The 17,963-nt window shown below is 36.0% G+C and overlaps 1 protein-coding gene across 2 annotated transcripts; it reads left to right on the top strand.

Annotated features, from left to right (window-relative positions):
* Positions 1-13,868: 13,868 nt before the first annotated feature.
* LOC105032652 (uncharacterized) lies at positions 13,869-17,021 on the top strand. Of its 2 annotated transcripts, none has more exons than XM_019846382.3 (2): positions 13,869-14,196; positions 14,455-17,021. In XM_019846382.3, the coding sequence occupies exon 2, from the start codon at positions 14,494-14,496 to the stop codon at positions 16,735-16,737; it is 2,244 nt and encodes a 747-aa protein (XP_019701941.1). In that variant the 5' UTR covers positions 13,869-14,196; positions 14,455-14,493; the 3' UTR covers positions 16,738-17,021. The 2 variants fall into 2 exon arrangements, with proteins under 2 accessions (XP_019701941.1, XP_010905453.1); XM_010907151.4 differs by having other exon boundaries at positions 14,471-17,021.
* The last annotated feature ends 942 nt before the right edge of the window (positions 17,022-17,963 follow it).

A 17,963-nucleotide genomic window follows, 5' to 3' on the forward strand; every position in this document is an offset into this window, starting at 1 on the left:
TTTTCATTATTCATTTAGGGGACATGCTTAGCTTACCACTAATTACTTAGTAAATTAGATTTCTTCTAAATTCATTTTTACCATACTATATGAGATATAACATAGTAAGAAACTGAGTCTTGATCATCACAAGATTTGAAAATATTCGGCCCATGTCAAGCAACATTAGGTGGATAAGATAGAGAATAGGTCTATAAGAGCTCATAGGATATCTAAAAGAGTTTTGAGATACTAATTTTGCCTTCTAGAGAATTATAATGTATTTGTGACCCGACATATTGTCTTCCTGAAAAATAGTTTATCCATGATGAAAATAGTGGGAGGTAATTATAGCTCAAGGAGAAAGTCTCTTAAAAGCAACAATGAGTCATAGAGCTTATAAAACCCATTGAGCCAGTAGATGGTATACCTCATCCACCTCATAGATCTAGTTGAATCTCCTGTCCTTCTGAAATGTACAAGGATATGTTTACAGAGGATGTAGAGAAAATATTTCTCATGGGAGATAGAAAATATAGAGATGATCTCTAAAACTATTATGAGGCGATGTCATCATTTTCATGATGTAATCAAAATATTTGATTTCATCAAGAATGAAAAAGAACCATGAGTCTTTAAAGTACATCAGTGGAAGTGCTTGATATTTCTCGTATTGTATGTAGATGTCATCCTCCTAATTAGGAATGTTGTTCCCATGATGATCTTGGTTAAAATTTGGTTGTCGAAAAAAATTTTCACGAAAGACCTAGGAGAAGCATCCTATATTCTGAGAATAAAGGTATATAGAGATAGATTTAAGAGGGTGCTTCATCTCTCATAAAAAATATACATACAGAAAGTGCTGAAGGGTTCAACATGAAGAACTCTAAAAGAGGAACTATATTCTTTAGGCATAGAGTTCATCTCTCTAAGATATGTGCCCTAGCACACTTGAGGAGATCGAGTGCATGAGCTTAGATTCTTTATGCTTCTTCTATGGGAGCTTCATGTATGCTATGCTATGTACTCAATCAATATATCTCTTGCTGTGTGTCACGAGCAAAATATTAGTCGAATCCAGATAAGGAGCTCTGGATAGCTATGAAATATATCCTTAAGTGCTTGAAAAGAACTAAGGATATGTTCTTGATCTTTAGAAGAGGAGAATTTAGGGTTTAGAGAAACATACATTGATGATAGAAGGTCTACATCAGTATATATATTCCTATGTTATGGTGATGTGGTATATTGGAAGATTTTTGATTATTACAAATTCCACCATGGAGGTAGAGTTCATCATCATTTCTAAGGGTGCTAAGGCAGCTTTCTGATTTATACAGTTAGTTGTGCAATTCGGAGAGATAACATGAGATGTCATATAACCTTACGGTAATGACATCGATACGATAGCTCTGACTAAGGAACCAAAATCTCATCAGAAGTCTAAGCATATAGAGTGACGATTCTATCAGATTCGCAAATACCTCGAGAAGAACTATATTGAAGTGTAGAGAGTAAACTCCACGAAGAACATGATAGACTTGCTGACTAAACTATTGAGCTAGCAGGAGACTGAACCTCATCTTGAGAAGATGAGACTTAGGTTGATGGCCAATTGGCTTTAGTGTAAGTGAAAGATTGTTAAATATATGTCCTAGAAGCCAAGTTGGCCGACATATGTAACATTTTTAGTGGCATAGTTTTGTAATTGAATGAAATAAATTGGGTTAATTTTTATTCATATAGAGTTATGTGTCTATGAATCGTTCAAGGAATTAATAAGATGATAACACATATTCTCAAGAGTTGAGAATTTGAGACATGTATTATTGATGATTAATTTTTAAATACTCCCAATCGATAGATCATCATGAAGATGGTGATTGATCCGATTAGATTAGTGCACGGATCATTTTTTCTGAATAGATGAGTCTCAAGTCTACAGTATGGAGATACTGGAACGAGAGTGTAAGTGATTGTTAAAGAACAATAGTATTGAGTGTGACCAATACAAGTAGTCATATGGATGTCTATCCACTCGTCAGTGACATACTTGATACTATAGTGGTGTGATTAGTCCTCAGACCTGTAGTGCCTCAACTGCTCATAGTGAGGTTGATGCAGTTTGACTACACATAAACATGATCCCTAGCCATATAGATTCTTATAGTGGATGTTGACTGCAATAGATTCACTGTAGAAGTAGGATATACACTTAGATTGGATCTATCGATCTTGATAGATAAGGAGTAGTCTTATGTTATTCATGGGACTGAGTTCAAAAGATCATGACTATGGCAGAGTGAATGATGGCAAAGAGTTTTTAGAAGATTTTACTTATAAACTCGAGTCGATTGAATATTATATATGACAAATGATGAGATTTGATGAGTTATCCATGACCTCCATCTCATCGAGACTCACGATAGAAGGATCGAATCATACAGTAACTACACCTAGAGATTCAATATTCTATTCTGCTGGATTGCCACTACATACTGCTAGATATCTTTGATGGATTGTGAGACTCATCTAGCATCATCTTGATGATTGATGATCCTTGATGGGTAGAGTTGGAATCGTTCCAATCTGTCGAAAAAATTTTGATGATATTATGATAAGAAACACATATATCTCATTATCAAATAGAATAGAACCTATGGAATCCCATACAAAAGAGATTTTTATCCGATCAGATGGTTGACCTGTGAATATAAATCATAGAGGGATCTAATTGTTAATGTGATTGATGATTGATCCAATATAATTGTCAAACTTACTAAGTGTTAGTAAGTTATAGAAGAATTAATTAATAATTGGATTGCTAATTAGCTCATTTTAATTGAGCAATAAGGCTAAGATCAAATCTAATTGAATTACATTCAATTTGGATTGGTTTGCATTTGATTAGATCAAGTTTAATTAGATTATGAGACAATTCAATTGTCAGGAAAACCAATTTCTTGTTTAATTATGATTTGGATTTGATCTAATTCTTAATTGGATTCGGATCTAATCAAGAGAGATTGGGTTCCTAGTTCGACTAGGATTTCTCCTCTCTTTGGGTGCACCAATTCCTAATTAGATTAGGAATTGAATTAGGTTTGACCTAAGCACCAAAAAAAGTTCCAATTTGAGTGGGACTCTCCCTCTCTCCTTGCAACAAATAACTCCACACCTCATCTTATCCATGCCTAACTACCTATGCCCCTTCTCCTCTTATTTTTGCATGAAAGAAATCACCCTATGCCGCCCCTTTTCTCTTGGTATTATTTGCGTGAGATGCCAAATAAAGAAAAGTGGAGTCCAAGAATTGGACGCCCCAAGGACTTTATCTTTTAGAGTCCTAAACCTAATCCAAATGCCCCAAAGCCCTAAAACCCCTCTTACATGCCAATTAAAGGGAATATATGGGTGTGAGGTTCTGATTTTTAATGTGAAAAATTAGAAGTCAGGTATGAGGAAAAATTAAGAGAAGCATGGGCTTTCCTTTTGGCATGAGAAACTAGAGAGGAGTCTCTAGTTTGTGGGGTTTTAGGTTTTTCAACATGAGGAAGAAAAGAGAGAAGAGTTCTTTCTTGTGTGTGGGTTAGAGAGGAAGAGTTCCTCTTTGGAGACATGAAGATGAAGAGAAAAAGTTTTTCTTGTGCATGGAAGAAAAAGAAGAAAGGTTCTTCTTAGGCATGAAAGAAAGAAGAGTTCTTTCTTGGGCAAATATATCTGTAGCATAGACATCTCATACATAGATTCCAGGAAGAAAAGAAGAGAGTCTTCTTGTTCTTCATCCTCTTCTTCTTTTTCTTCAAGAGAGTCTTACAGAAAAGAAGAAAGATCTTCAACCATCAAGAGGCATCTTCTGCAAGGGAGCTAGCATCTCGATGAAGATGCGGACCTCTGATCAGATTCGAGTGACTTGTGTGGATATCCATAGAGATCAAATGCATATGCGACTGATTGAGGAATCTCGAAGTATATCATAATCATCAGCTGCGATGTTCATCGACCCACACAAAGATATGAAAATTGGATCTCCTATTTATATTTATGTTTCTAATAATTAGATTTTTCAGACTGAATATTTCATGATCATAGATCCATGATAGGTGGTTTATAGATTAGATCTGATGCATGTCTAGATTAAAATAATTTTAATCTAAGATTTTATTTTACTGTAATTAAGTCTAAAAATTTTTAAAAATATATGCATGAAATCATGCAATTGTTTCATTGAATGGTGGATTTAACTTACTAAGGGTGTAGCCAATATCTGTCAGGTGAGCCTACATGCTTCGAGACCGAATCGCTGCAATATGCTTGAGAAGTATTGGACAAGAGTTGTCCACTCATCAATGTATATGTGTTACCAATATCTATCTGGTGAGGTGCACGCTCATCAGTAGGACCGCAGTATCTACTAGAAATCCTTATTGCGTTAGGATTTTCATTCTCTGCCTAAGGAGTGTGAGAGATCCAAAAAAATTATGGAAGCTTATTTATTTCTTAAAGTTTCTAAAATAAATATAAAATTAAATATAAATATCTAACTAGAATTTTTACTCTTCACAGTTTAACCATGTCATCTCCAAACCCTTTAGCCCGCATCCTAGAGTCCAACTGTTTGATTAGAATCAATTTCAAGAATTGGCTCAGAAACCTTAAGATAGTCTTGATTTCAGAGAAAATAAGATATGTGCTCGATCAAGACCCCCTGCTATGCCACCGTCCAAGTGCTGAACAGAGGGCAGCCCATGAAAAGTAGATGGATGCTGACAATCGGCTCAAGTGCTACATACTAGCCTCTATGATAAATGAGTTACAGAGCTAGCATGAGCATATGCTAACTATCAAGGCTATGATCACTCATCTATAAGAGTTGTATGGTGAGCAGAGGCGCACTGCATGTTTTAAAGTGTTGAAAAGACTCTTCAACTCTAAAATATATGAAAGATAGTCAATCCACGATCATTGTATGACTATGATCAAAGATCTAGAAGAGCTTAAGAAGCTCGACATGACTATGTAGAAAGAATTGCAATTGGATCTGATCCTACAATCTCTTACTAGTTCGTATGATCAATTTATAGTAAATTACTATATGAACAAGTCGGACTGTACCCTATCCAAATTTGTCAATATGTTGGTTACTACTGAGGCAATCTTGAAGAGTTCAAAGAGCTCCGTTCTTGCTATGGAGTAGGCACCTTCCTCGAAGAGAAAGTTTTTTAGAAAGAAGAAAAATAAGCCTGTGAAGAAGTAAAAGAAGGAGAAGAAACTAAAGAAGGACATTCCAAAGAAGGCTACAGATAAAGAAAAATATTTTCATTGTCAAAATGACAGTCACTAGAAGAGAAACTATCCACTGTACCTGAAGCATTTGAAGATCAAGAAGGATGATAAAGTTTTAGAAGGTATGCTCGTTGTTAAATTTAATCTAATGATTTCCTCTACGTCTAGTCTAGTTGGGGATTGAACTCTGGTTCAAGTGTTCACATATGTATTTTTAGTAGATAGTAGAGGGTTGAGGCATGGTGAGATGATCCTTTAAGTCGATAATGGAACAAGGGTTATTGCTGAAGCCGTTGGAACCTACCGTCTTTGACTACCGTCAGGCTTTAGATTAGTTTTAAAAGACTGCTATTATATATCTATAGCTAGCCAAAATCTGATTTTCGTATCTTTACTAGTATAGAAAAATTTTACATTCAATTTTAATAAAGACTTCTATTTGATTTATTTACGAAATAAATTGGTTGCATGAGATCTTTTAATTGACAATCTTTATCACCTATATATTGATGTGTGTGTGAATGTAAACGAGCAATTAGTCAATGCTATAGGGTAATAAACGAACTAGAGATGACGTTAACCACAAGTATATGTGGCACCTTAGATTTGGTCATATAGGAGAGGATAGGATAAACAAACTAAAAAGGATGGCATCCTGGGCTCATTGAATTCTGAGTCATATCTAGTTTGTGAATCCTATATTTAAGAAAAAAATGATCAAATTATCCTTTGTAGGACATGGAGAAAGGACCACTGAAATACTTATCCTAATATACATTGACGTGTGGCCCATTTGATGTGGAGGTCAGGGGTGATTACTACTACTTCATTACTTTTATCGATGATTTCTCACGATATGGGTATGTATTTCTGATTAGACACAAGTCTGAAACTTTTGAAAAGTTTAAAAAATTCAGAAGTAAAATAAAAAAATAAACAAAAAAATTCTTTAAGATTCTTCGATCAGATCGAGGAAGAGAATACCTTAGTGAAGAATGTCTAAGTTATCTCAGAGAAAACAACATAGTTTGGCAATGGATTCTTCTTGGTATGCCTTAACTCAATGAGATATCCAAAAGAAGGAATATAACTCAATTAGATATAGTTCGATCTATGATGAGCTTTACTGACTTATCCTTGTATCTTTGGGGTCATGCCCTACTAACTTTATTTATTTATTAAATAAATTTTTTTCTAAATCTATTTCTAACATACCGTATGAGATATGGCATGGTAAGAAATCGAATCTTGATTACTCTAAAATTTGAGAATGTCCAGTCTATGTCAAAAGACAGATGGTTGACAAGTTAAAGGCTAGGTCCATAAAAGCTCACTTCATAGGGTATCCTAATGAATCAATAGGATACTACTTTAATTTTTCAGACAATCACAATGTGATTGTGAGTCGACATGCCATATTCTTAGAAAAATAGTTTGTCAGGATGGTGGCAATGAAAGGTTGATAGAGCTCGAAAAGAAAGTCTCTAAAGAACAATAAGCTGTTGAACCTGATAAACTCATTAATATTGAGCCAATAGTTCTTCCTCCACCTCAAAGATTAAGTAAGGTCTCCCATATTTTTGAAAGGTACTTGGGTATGCTTACAGAGGATATAGAGAAAATATTTCTCATAGGAGATAAGGATCATGGAAATGATCTTAAAATCTATGACGAGGTGATGTCCGATATCAACTCCAAGAAATGGTTAAATACTATGAAGTCAGAGATTGACTCAATACATTTGAACTAAATATGGACCTTAGCAAATCCACCAAAGGGTATAGTACCCATTGGATGTAAATAGATCTACAAAAGAAAAATAAGTGCAGATGGTAAGATAGAGATCTATAAAGTTAGACTCATGGTGAAAGATTATAGTCAATACGAAGATGTTGATTATCAGGATATTTTTTCATCTATGGCTATGCTTAAATTCATCCGCACATACTTGCCATTATAGCTTTTTACGATTACGAAATCTGACAGATAGACATGAAAACGATATTCCTAAATGGATATCTTGAGGAAGATATCTATATGGAACAGCCTAAGAGTTTCATATCCAGTGATGGAGATCATAAAGTCTGCAAGATGCAAAAATCTATATATAGATTAAAAAAAGCTTCTCGGAGTTGGAACACTCGTTTCAATAATGAGATCAAAATATTTGATTTCATCAAGAATGAGAAGGAACCTTATATTTACAAAAAGATCAGTGAAAGTATTGTCACATTCTTTGTACTGTACGTTGATAACATCTTCTTTATTGAGAATGATATTTTCATATTGTTCTCGATCAAAAGATGATTGTTCAAGAAATTCTCGATGAAAGATCTAGGGGAAGCATCCTATATTCTATGTATAAATAGCTATAGAGACAGACCCAAAAGGATACTTGGCCTTTCACAGAAATTATACATAGAGAAAATACTGAAGAGGTTCAGCATGGATAACTCTAAAAGGAGACTACTATCCCTTAGGCATGGTATCACTCTCTCCAAAAAGATGTATCCAAGTACATCTGAGAAAATTAAGCGCATGAGCAAGATCTCTTTTGCTTCAACTATAAGAAGTTTTATATATATCATATTATGTACTCGACTTGATATTGTCCTTGCTGTGAGTATCACGAGTAGGTATCAATCAAATCTAAATGAAAAGTACTGGATAGCTGTGAAGAATATTCTTAAATACTTAAGTAGAACTAAGAATTTATTCTTGATCTTTGGTAGAGGATCGGAGCTGTGGGTCGAAGGATAGATTGATTCAGACTTTATGTCTGATCCTGATGATAGAAAGTCTACATCAAGTTGTATATTTGTATGCAATGGTGGTGCTATCAACTGAAAGAGTTCTGAGCAGCCCATCATTGCGGATTTGATAATGGAAGCTGAGTATGTCACTACCTCAAATGTTGCAAAGGAGGCCTTCTGGCATAAAAAATTTATCATGAACTTGACGTAATGATATTGGATGCCATCACTTTATACTACAACAACAACGACGCCATAGCACTAGCTAAGGAGCTCAGATCTCATCAGAAGTTCAAGCACATTGAACAGCAGTTTCATATCATATGCGACTATCTCAAGAAAAAATATGTCGAGGTACGAAGAGTAGACTCCGCGAATAATGTGACAGATCCACTAACACAGCAATTGAGCCAACAAAAGATTGAAGTCCATTTTGAGAAGATAGGACTTAGGTTAGTGATCAATTGGCTTTAAGACAAGTGAAAGATTATTAAATGTATATTCTAGAAAGTCAATATGGCAAAATATATTATAATAGTTCTAGAACATATATTTATACTTAAACATTGAATTATCAATAAAGGATAATTTTACTTATCCATTCTTGTCTAATGTATCCAAGAATCATCCTAGAAATTAATAATTTAAAGATACATATTCTCAAGAGTTAAGATTTAGATAAATATATAATTAATTTTCAAATTACTTTCAATCAATGGATCATCACGGAGATAGTGACTGATCCAGTTAGATCGGTACATGGATCACTTTTTTCAGAATAGACGAGTCTCTAGTTTATAGTGTGAAAATACTGAACGAGAGTATGGATGATTGTTAGAGAATATCGATACTGAGCATGACTAAATGAGAGATCACATGGATGTCTACTCACTCGTCAGTGATTTTCTCGATACGACAGTGGTGTGAGTAGTTCTTTGACCTGTGGTGCTTCGACTACTCAAGTGAGGTGTTGTAGTTTTACTGCATATAAATATGATTTCTTAGTCAATTGGATCTTTGTAGTATATATTGGCTACAATAGGTTTATTGTAGGAGTAGAGTATATACTTAAATGAGATCTATCGATTTTAATAGATAAGGAGTAGTCTTATGGGATTTAAGAAGCTGAGTCCTTAAATCTGTGGCCACAGCAAAGTAATTGATGGAAAAAAGTTTCAATCGGTATCACGATTTAGATTTGAGCTAATCAAATCTTTCATATGATGGATATTAGAGTTTGACGAGTTTTCATAACCTCTATCTTGTCATGACTTATAATAGAGGAACTGAATTATACGGTTATTATTCCTAGGGGTTCTAATCATTCTATTTTGTCGGGTTGCCATCACATACTGCTAGACATCATTAGTGGATTGTAAAGCTCACTAAGATCATTCTGGATCAATAATCCTTGATGGATGAGAGTTGAAAATATTTCAATCCATTGAAAGGTATTTCGATGATACTATGATAAAGATCATGGTATATCTCACTACCATATAGAACAGAGCCTATGGAGTCATACACAAAAAAAATTTGATCAGATCAAATGATTGGATCATGATCAAATTATCATTATGATTAATAATTTGGATCAATTTATAAAAATTATAAATGTTAGATTAGCTAACAGTTAGCAAGGAGGATCTAATTGCAATTATTGCAATCCAATTTGATGAGATCAAGTCCTAAATAATTAAATCAGATTTAATTTATTTGGATTTGACTTAATTGAGTCTAATTAGATATCTAGACTGAAGATTTGAGTTCTAATTGGATTAGGACTAAGTCTAAAATGAATTAGGTTCGAATCGGACTCAGATTGAGCCTAGATTAAATTTGATTGGATAAAGATGCAAGAGTTCCAGTCTTATTAAGACTCTCTCTCCTCTCTCATGATAGAAAGGAGGGGCGCACATGGGGATGCACACTCCCATCCTTGGCGTGCGACAAGGAGAAGAGAGGGCGCCAACATCTTCCCTGAGATTCTTTTTTTCCTTATCAGATTGGGTTGGGTTGGTTCAAGTTTAAACTCAAGCTCTTATCATATAAGAGTTTAAAAATAACTAAACTCTATCCCATTCCTTGGCCGCCATCTATAAAAGAATGGATTTTCTTGGGCGTGAAGAGGTAACCAAGCTAGGATTTCCACCTTGTGCCGCCCCCTTCTCCTTCCACCATCCACACGCCCAAGCCCTCCCATCTGGTCGGCCATATAGAGGGAGAAATCAGAGAGGTAGAGATCAAAAAAGGAGAGAAAAAGGTGGAGAAGGAGTTCTCCCAGTCTCTCTTAACGTTTCTTTAGTGCTGCGTGACAGTAGTATGCATAGTTCCTGTAGATCTTCTTTTATGATGGTCGAAGAAGGAGATTAGATCTAAACCAGCAAAGCAGAGATCTGAAAGAGAGATAGCACCTCGATGATCTCGATCGCTTCGATCTGCATCGGTCATGTGTGGATATCTATAGAGATCGAATGTGTGTGCGGCTTCAACAGAGCCTGCAGATATCCTCAGATCCAGATCTGAGGAAGGATTTTATGATTCAGATAGATGATCTAATTATCAGATTATTTTTTTTAATAAAATTAAATACATACTTTTTTATTTTTTATCATATGAACTAGATCCATAGGTATTAGCTTAGATCTATGCATGCATAAATTAAAAGTTATTTTAATCTATTTTTTCGTTGCATGTTCAAAATAATTTTTAAAAATTCTGCATGCATGACACCTCGAAATCCAACATGTTTCTGTCGTCAAGAGCACTTAAATCTATCAAAGTGTATACCATAGATGTACAGTGATATTCCATTACCCATTTCTTCTTTTTCTTTTGTGGTCCTGACCACACTAGTGATCGAGTTTAATTTTATATTTATAGATGAAGTTATTAAGTTCTCTACATTTGTAGCACTTAAATTTCTCCATTTGGTATTTAGTATCGAGCATGAATCAATTGTTCAATGGGTCAAAACATTGAGCCGACTCTCCTATCCGATAGTCGGAGTGGTCAAGTCTTTTTTCTCAAAAGTCTAATTATTATGTCACATGAAAACACTTCCTTTATTGATTAATAATGCTACTTTTGCAAGAAGTAGATCTTAGGAATGGTGTGTCACCATATTAATATGTAGGTTTTTAACTTAGAAATTTTATGTGCTCATTAGCATGTATCACCATGAAATATATCTTTGCGGATGAGTAGAAGCATACATCTAGGTTTGTTCACCATCGTTCGATCAATATCAGATGATTAAAATTTTCACCAATTATGATGGACCACAAAGACCAATATCTGGTCTCAATAACACTCACCATCGAGTCCATTATGTTGATAATGCAATAGTTGAAGAGGCCACTAAGATCTCCTGCACCATTGATCTTGAATCCGTCTGCATGCTCTTCTCACTCTCCTCGCTCTCCTCTCTTTCCAAGTTCCATCCATTTAAAGCTTCTCTATACTTTAAGCCCTCCCCCTAAATCTTTGCTTCTCCTCCTACCTAACCTTCCATGGATCACAAAGGGTATGGACATATAAGAGTGGGAAGGATAGGAGAAAAAGGAAGTAAAAAGAAGAGATATTTCATGGAGAAGAGAAAAAGGAAGAGAAGCTAGAGATCTAGTTTAAAAAGAAAATAAAGACTATGGGCTTGAATGGTCTACTTCCATGAAGAAAAGATACATAAACCAAGCCTTAACTTTCTTATGTTGGTGCCAAATAGATAATACCATTAGGATGTGCCGCTAAAACAATGGTATTTCAATCCTAAAAGTCTCAAGTGACAATCATATGATAGAACCCCCTAAGCATCAATAAACGAAGATGGACGATAGGACAATATTAAACCACTTAACTAACCCTAGGAACCATTTTGAAATTTTTTAAATTCAAGAGCTATTAAATGAAATTGGCCCTAAGTTGAGAGAGTATTCAAGTAAATTTTTCAATAATTTATCAAACCAAAGATTAAAGTCATCATAGCTTCTAACTACTTATAGTTTTCTCGCATCCATCACATATATTCATCTGTAGTTCTTTAAGAAATAAAGAATTGAGAGATCAATCTAATCAAGATAGCTTTTAAGCCCACTTTGTGAAGCTAACTTCAGAGAAATTATTTATTCACTCTAGTATTTGACAGTTCCATTAGCTCATTTTATTATATAAATAAATTTTTATGAATTAGTCTCTAAAATCTTTTATAATTGTGTATTAATCGCTCTCTTTTCTATATTTGTATTTAATCTTTAAAAGTTTATAACTTATTATTTATACATCAATTAGGATAAGTTAAATAATAAATAGATGATCATAAACTATTTTGTCTATTTTGTCCTAATGATATCATCTCATATCTTCTAAATATGTTTTTCGATCCCTACTTTTGCACTTCATCAACCTCTTAACTTATGACTATTTATCTATTGGTTCTCTAGTGACCAAGTCCTAAATGAGGAGAAGGCAAAATAGAGAGAGGGAAAAATTAAAAGAAAAGAGGTCGAATCCCAAGCCTTTTTCATATTAAGTCAAGAGCATTTTGACCCTTTTACTGTCCTATTTAATCCTAACTAGGATTTGGTCCATAAAAACTGGTGGAAGGATTGATTTGTACAAATGGAGAACTTTAAATTTATTCTTATACATAAATATGAAAAGATAGAAATTGATATATTAATATGAAAGATTCCAAGGATTAATACATTAAAAAAACTTATAAAAATATTATGAAGATTAACTAATATACAATAGATTGGTAGAAAAACTTCATCTTAGTGAGCAAAATCTTTTATTGGAGGTAGAGATTATCCAATGGTATATATAGATACGACAAATAGAACCTTTACAAAATCTTTTATTGGAGCTGGGAAACAATCCAGAATCATAAATTAGGATATTCTGGACATTAGTTGGTTTCAAAACTTCCTAATTAAAAATAATAAAGGACTTCTAAAAATGAAAATCGACACCATTATTGGGCATGATCCAAGATATATTAAATATTTGAATAAAAATCAGCACCTATGAATCTTTTTTAAAGAGAATCAGCACCTATGAATCAAACTTGAAAGAATGAAAAGTAGACTAAACTTAATAAGTAAAAACATTATATAAACTATCTAATTTGCAATTCCAAATTGTTAGATTTAATTGAAAATTTTCAAACATATAGAGGTCCAATTTTAGCTAATTTGGATGCTCCTAATCTATTGATCAAACTAAGACATGATATCATATTGTTGAAATTGTCAATTTTGTTTTTATTTAATGCATGAGTAAAAAGTATAAAAATATATAATTTTTGATTTCTAGTTAATTTTAATATTAAAGAATGTGATTAAGGTATTGATTTGTATTTTAAGACGTCCATCATTATCTAAATGCTTCGAGAAGCATCCTAGATTCTTTCTTTCCTAAATATAGTAAAATTTTTTTATAAAATATGGATAGATATTAGAGATTATTAGTTACTAAATGTTTTCTTGCCTAATTTGCTCACATGATCCAAGTTAACTTCTTTGCTTGTCTCCATCCATCACTAGCTATCCTACTTCAATGAAGAATTAAAGATCCATGTCTTGAGATCTCGATCATATGGCCATCGATAAATATTTTAAGTGGGTTTCCCACATCCTTTAATTCCTGATTTTAAAAAAGGCTAACAATAAATTGATGACTTGTTTATCATATAAAATTTTGAGTTAAAACATAGGGCAAAAAGGGTAATTACCAGTGGGAAGACATAGAGGGAGTTTGGGGATTGTTGAGGGGTATTCTGGTCATAGACTCTTATAATTTTTAGACAGGTCTCCCCCTTCTGGACCTAAATGCCCCTATTTCACGCCATCCTTCGGACCTCCTCGTCTCCTTTGCGAAACCCTCTTCTGCCCTTTTGCCCTTCTTTTCTTCTCTCACCCCGCTGCCCCTTCGCTCTTCCTCTTTTCTATTCCTCTTTCAAATCTCCCTTCCTCCCCCTCTACCCGCCAAAACAAATCCCTCCTCCTCTTCTCCCCAGCGGTCAAGAAGCCCCTCTTCCCTTTAATCATTCGCAAACCCTAGCCGGCTACTCAAAGATCTCATCTTTGATTCGTTCTGGCTCTTGCCATCTCCTCGGAATATTCTTTTCCTTGGAAAATCAAAGGCTGTTCATTGAGTTCTCTCGGCGGATTGAATTCAGGTATTCTTCCTTATCTTTTTCCCTTTTTTTATGATATTTTTCATGGAACTTTTCTTCTATTTGATATCCGCTTTTTGTTAAGTTTAGAGGAATTGCGGTTTTGTGAGTATAAAGGACATTGCTTATTTTTTTCCCTGTTTAAATCTGCTGTTCTCAACGTAAAAATAGTTTTTTTCCCACATTTTTGTGGTTTTTGTACTGGTTCGGTTTGGTTTTGGATTTTGTTTTCAATGCGTTCTGATCTGGATCTCTTGATAGATTGGTTTGTTTCCAGGATAGTGAAGTGATTTCATCTTCATGGCCAACCATGATTTGATTCTTGGACCCAGTCCGGATTTGGCCTTGGGCAATGGCCATAGACTGGTTCTCGGCCAGAGCCACGGGTTGGGCGTGGGGCACGGCCATGGTCTGGGTCTTGGGCATAGCCCCGACCACGAGCTCGGCCATGGCCACGCCCATAATCTTGGACTTGGGCATCACCATGACAGTAGGCTATTTCTTGGCTACCATCATCCCCATGATGAGGATCATGGCCATGGCCACAGCAGTGATCTTGTTCTGGGAAAGAACCATGACCCTGATCCAGGAAACCTTGCCGCACAGAACCATGAACTGGAACTGTCGGATGACCATGAAATGGCCCTTGTTGCAACCCATGGTGGTCTCGATGGTAACCAAGGATTTGAGCAGCTGGCCATCGATCAGAGCCCGGAGCTCGCGCTCCCACCCAGCCATGATATGCTGCAAGCTCCTTTGGCAGCTACTTCCATCCTTCAGACGCGGAAGCTCGTTGTTAGCCCTGAGCATCAGCTGACCGTTGGCCAGGATTTCCCTGATGTGAAGAGCTGCCGGAGGGCTCTGCGCGATGCAGCCATTGCTTGCCATTTCGAGATACAGACGGTGAAGTCCGACAAGACCCGTTTCACTGCCAGGTGTGCGAGTGAAGGGTGCCCGTGGCGTGTCCATGCTGCGAAGCTCCCTGGTGTGCCCACTTTCACAATCAGAACGATCAATGACGTGCACTCATGCAGTGGGATCACCCATCTTGGCCACCAGCAGGCCTCTGTGCAGTGGGTCGCAAACTCTGTGGAGGAGCGGCTTCGTGAGAACCCACATTATAAGCCCAAGGAAATTTTGGAAGACATCCATCGGGTGCACGGCATTACTTTGTCCTACAAGCAAGCATGGAGGGGGAAGGAAAGGATTATGGCTGCTGTTCGTGGGTCATTTGAGGAGGGCTACCGTCTCTTACCACAGTACTGTGAGCAAGTTAAAAGGACGAACCCAGGAAGTATTGCATCGGTGTATAGAAATGATATTGACAATTGCTTTAAACACCTTTTCATCTCTTATTATGCTTCAATATATGGTTTTGTCAATGCTTGCCGTCCACTGATTGGACTTGATAGGGCTGTTTTGAAGAGTAAATATCTAGGGACGTTGCTTCTTGCCACTGGGTTTGATGGTGATGGTGCCATCTTTCCTCTAGCATTTGCAGTTGTTGATGAAGAAAACGATGATAATTGGATTTGGTTCTTGTCTGAACTGCATAACCTGCTCGAGACTCATACTGAGAACATGCCAAGGCTCACAATCTTGTCTGATAGACAGAAAGGTATTGTAGATGGAGTGGATCTCAACTTTCCCACTGCGTTTCATGGATTCTGCATGCGTCACCTTACTGATAGTTTCCGCAAGGAGTTCAGCAATACCATGCTCGTCAATCACTTCTGGGAAGCTGCCCAAGCTCTTACTCCTTTTGAATTTGAAGCTAAAATGATGGAGATCGAAGCATTATCACAGGAGGCTGCATATTGGATAAGAAACATCCCTCCTCGCCTTTGGGCAACATCTTCCTTTGAGGGGTCTCGATATGGACAGCTGACAGCAAACATAGTGGAATCACTGAATAATTGGATACCTGAAACTTCTGGGCTCTCAATAATTCAGATAATGGAGTGCATCCGGCGGCAGCTGATGACTTGGTTTAATGAGAGGCGTGAGATGAGCATGCAATGGACAACGACCCTTGTGCCCTCTGCTGAGCGGCGTCTGCTAGATGCTGTAGAACATGCTCAGAGTTATCAAGTAGTGCGATCAGATGAGGCTGAGTTTAATGTCATTTCTCCTCATGAAGGAGCAGTTATTGTGGATATTCGCAATCGTTGTTGTATGTGTCGTGGATGGCAACTCTACAGTTTGCCTTGCGTACATGGTGTAGCAGCTCTCCACTCTTGCCGACAGAATGTTAGCAGGTTTGCTGAGAACTATTTCACTGTTGCAACTTATAGGAAGACCTATTCGCAGACTATACATCCAATTCCAGATAAGAGCCTGTGGAAGGAGTTGTCTGAGGGAGTTCAAAATGGAGGGGATAGAATTGAAATAGTTATAAATCCACCAAAGTCCCTTAGGCCCCCAGGGAGGCCAAGAAAGAAGAGAGTTCGGGCAGAGGACCGTGGGCGAGTGAAGCGAGTTGTGCATTGTAGCCGGTGCAATCAAACAGGACATTTTAGAACAACATGTGCAGCACCAATATAACAGGTTCAATTTCTTCTTGGCGACATTTTGATGGCCGTAGTCTTATGAAAAGTCACATCTGTTCATTTCATGTGCATTACAGCTAATTAATTGATGGTAGATTTTCTTTTCTTTTTCTGGGCTTTGTCTATTGGGGGTGAACCATTGAATTTTACCTTTCCTTTGTAATGCTTCTTATTTTAATAATTTTAGGAACATCAGTATCCAATCAATCTGTTCAGTTTGTCATTATACAGTGAAGAAAGATGTTAACTTTTCCATTGATTGGTCTTTGTTCTGAGTTTTGGATATAATTAAATTAGAAATCGTTGCTATATTATTCATGCTAATCCATTTTCCCCCTTGTGTTTATGGTTCATTGAATTGATTCATTTGTTATCTTACATCTTTATTGGTGTATGACTTAAGTTATTGTCTCACATATCTATCTATTTCAAGTGTGCCTACAGATATGTGGACTGAGAATTATTTTGATACATGCACTTGGGAAATAAGGATGCTGTACTGTGGGTTGTGATTGTGCATCTCGTTCACTACATATGTAACATAAACATGTAAAGTAAGTTATGCATATTCATAAATGTTTTGTTCTAGCATATTTATTTGAAAGAATCTAGTTGAGGCCTGTTGAGTAGCTCTGTCATGCTGTTAACCCATTGTCAGTTGAACTACCATCTGAAATGGCTTGAAAAAATAGCTAGATTCTTTTGCCATTGGCTGGGTTGATCATTGTCAGTTTCTGAACCTCCTTTTATAGGATCTTCCAGATCTGCATGGTGTAACTATCTGATTTTTAATGGATTTAATTATTGATATTGGGAGGTGCTCTTTGAGCTGTTTGGATCTAATGGAACATGTTTGGAAGGATTATCTGATGCTCAGTTATGTGTATTGTAGGCATCAGCCAGTATCAGTATAGGTCTTTTTAAAGCTCTGAAAGTTTCTAATCCTTACATGATTGTCATAAGTTGGAGGTGATAGTTATACTATGTATTCTTTGTGCTTGTTATTTTGGGCACTGTATATTATTTATGTTTCAGCAGTTGCATGTGAAGCATAATATTTTTTGTCGCATAGTGATATCTGGGCTTTTGTGGTTAGTTATAGCCTCTTTTGTTTGTGCTGTATTATCCTGCGGTGCAGAAAATACTTATGTCTATGTGCTGCAAGCTTTTCTGATTTTCTGCAATCTGTTTATGGTGCTAAATGCATAGAATCAAACAATC

Source organism: Elaeis guineensis, chromosome 3 (assembly GCF_000442705.2).
Source record: "Elaeis guineensis isolate ETL-2024a chromosome 3, EG11, whole genome shotgun sequence".
NCBI classification, from domain to species: Eukaryota; Viridiplantae; Streptophyta; class Magnoliopsida; order Arecales; family Arecaceae; genus Elaeis; species Elaeis guineensis.

Bases quoted from the DNA above. Each gene is read 5' to 3' on its own strand.
- LOC105032652 (XM_019846382.3), top strand. From the start codon at position 14,494: ATGGCCAACCATGATTTGATTCTTGGACCCAGTCCGGATTTGGCCTTG.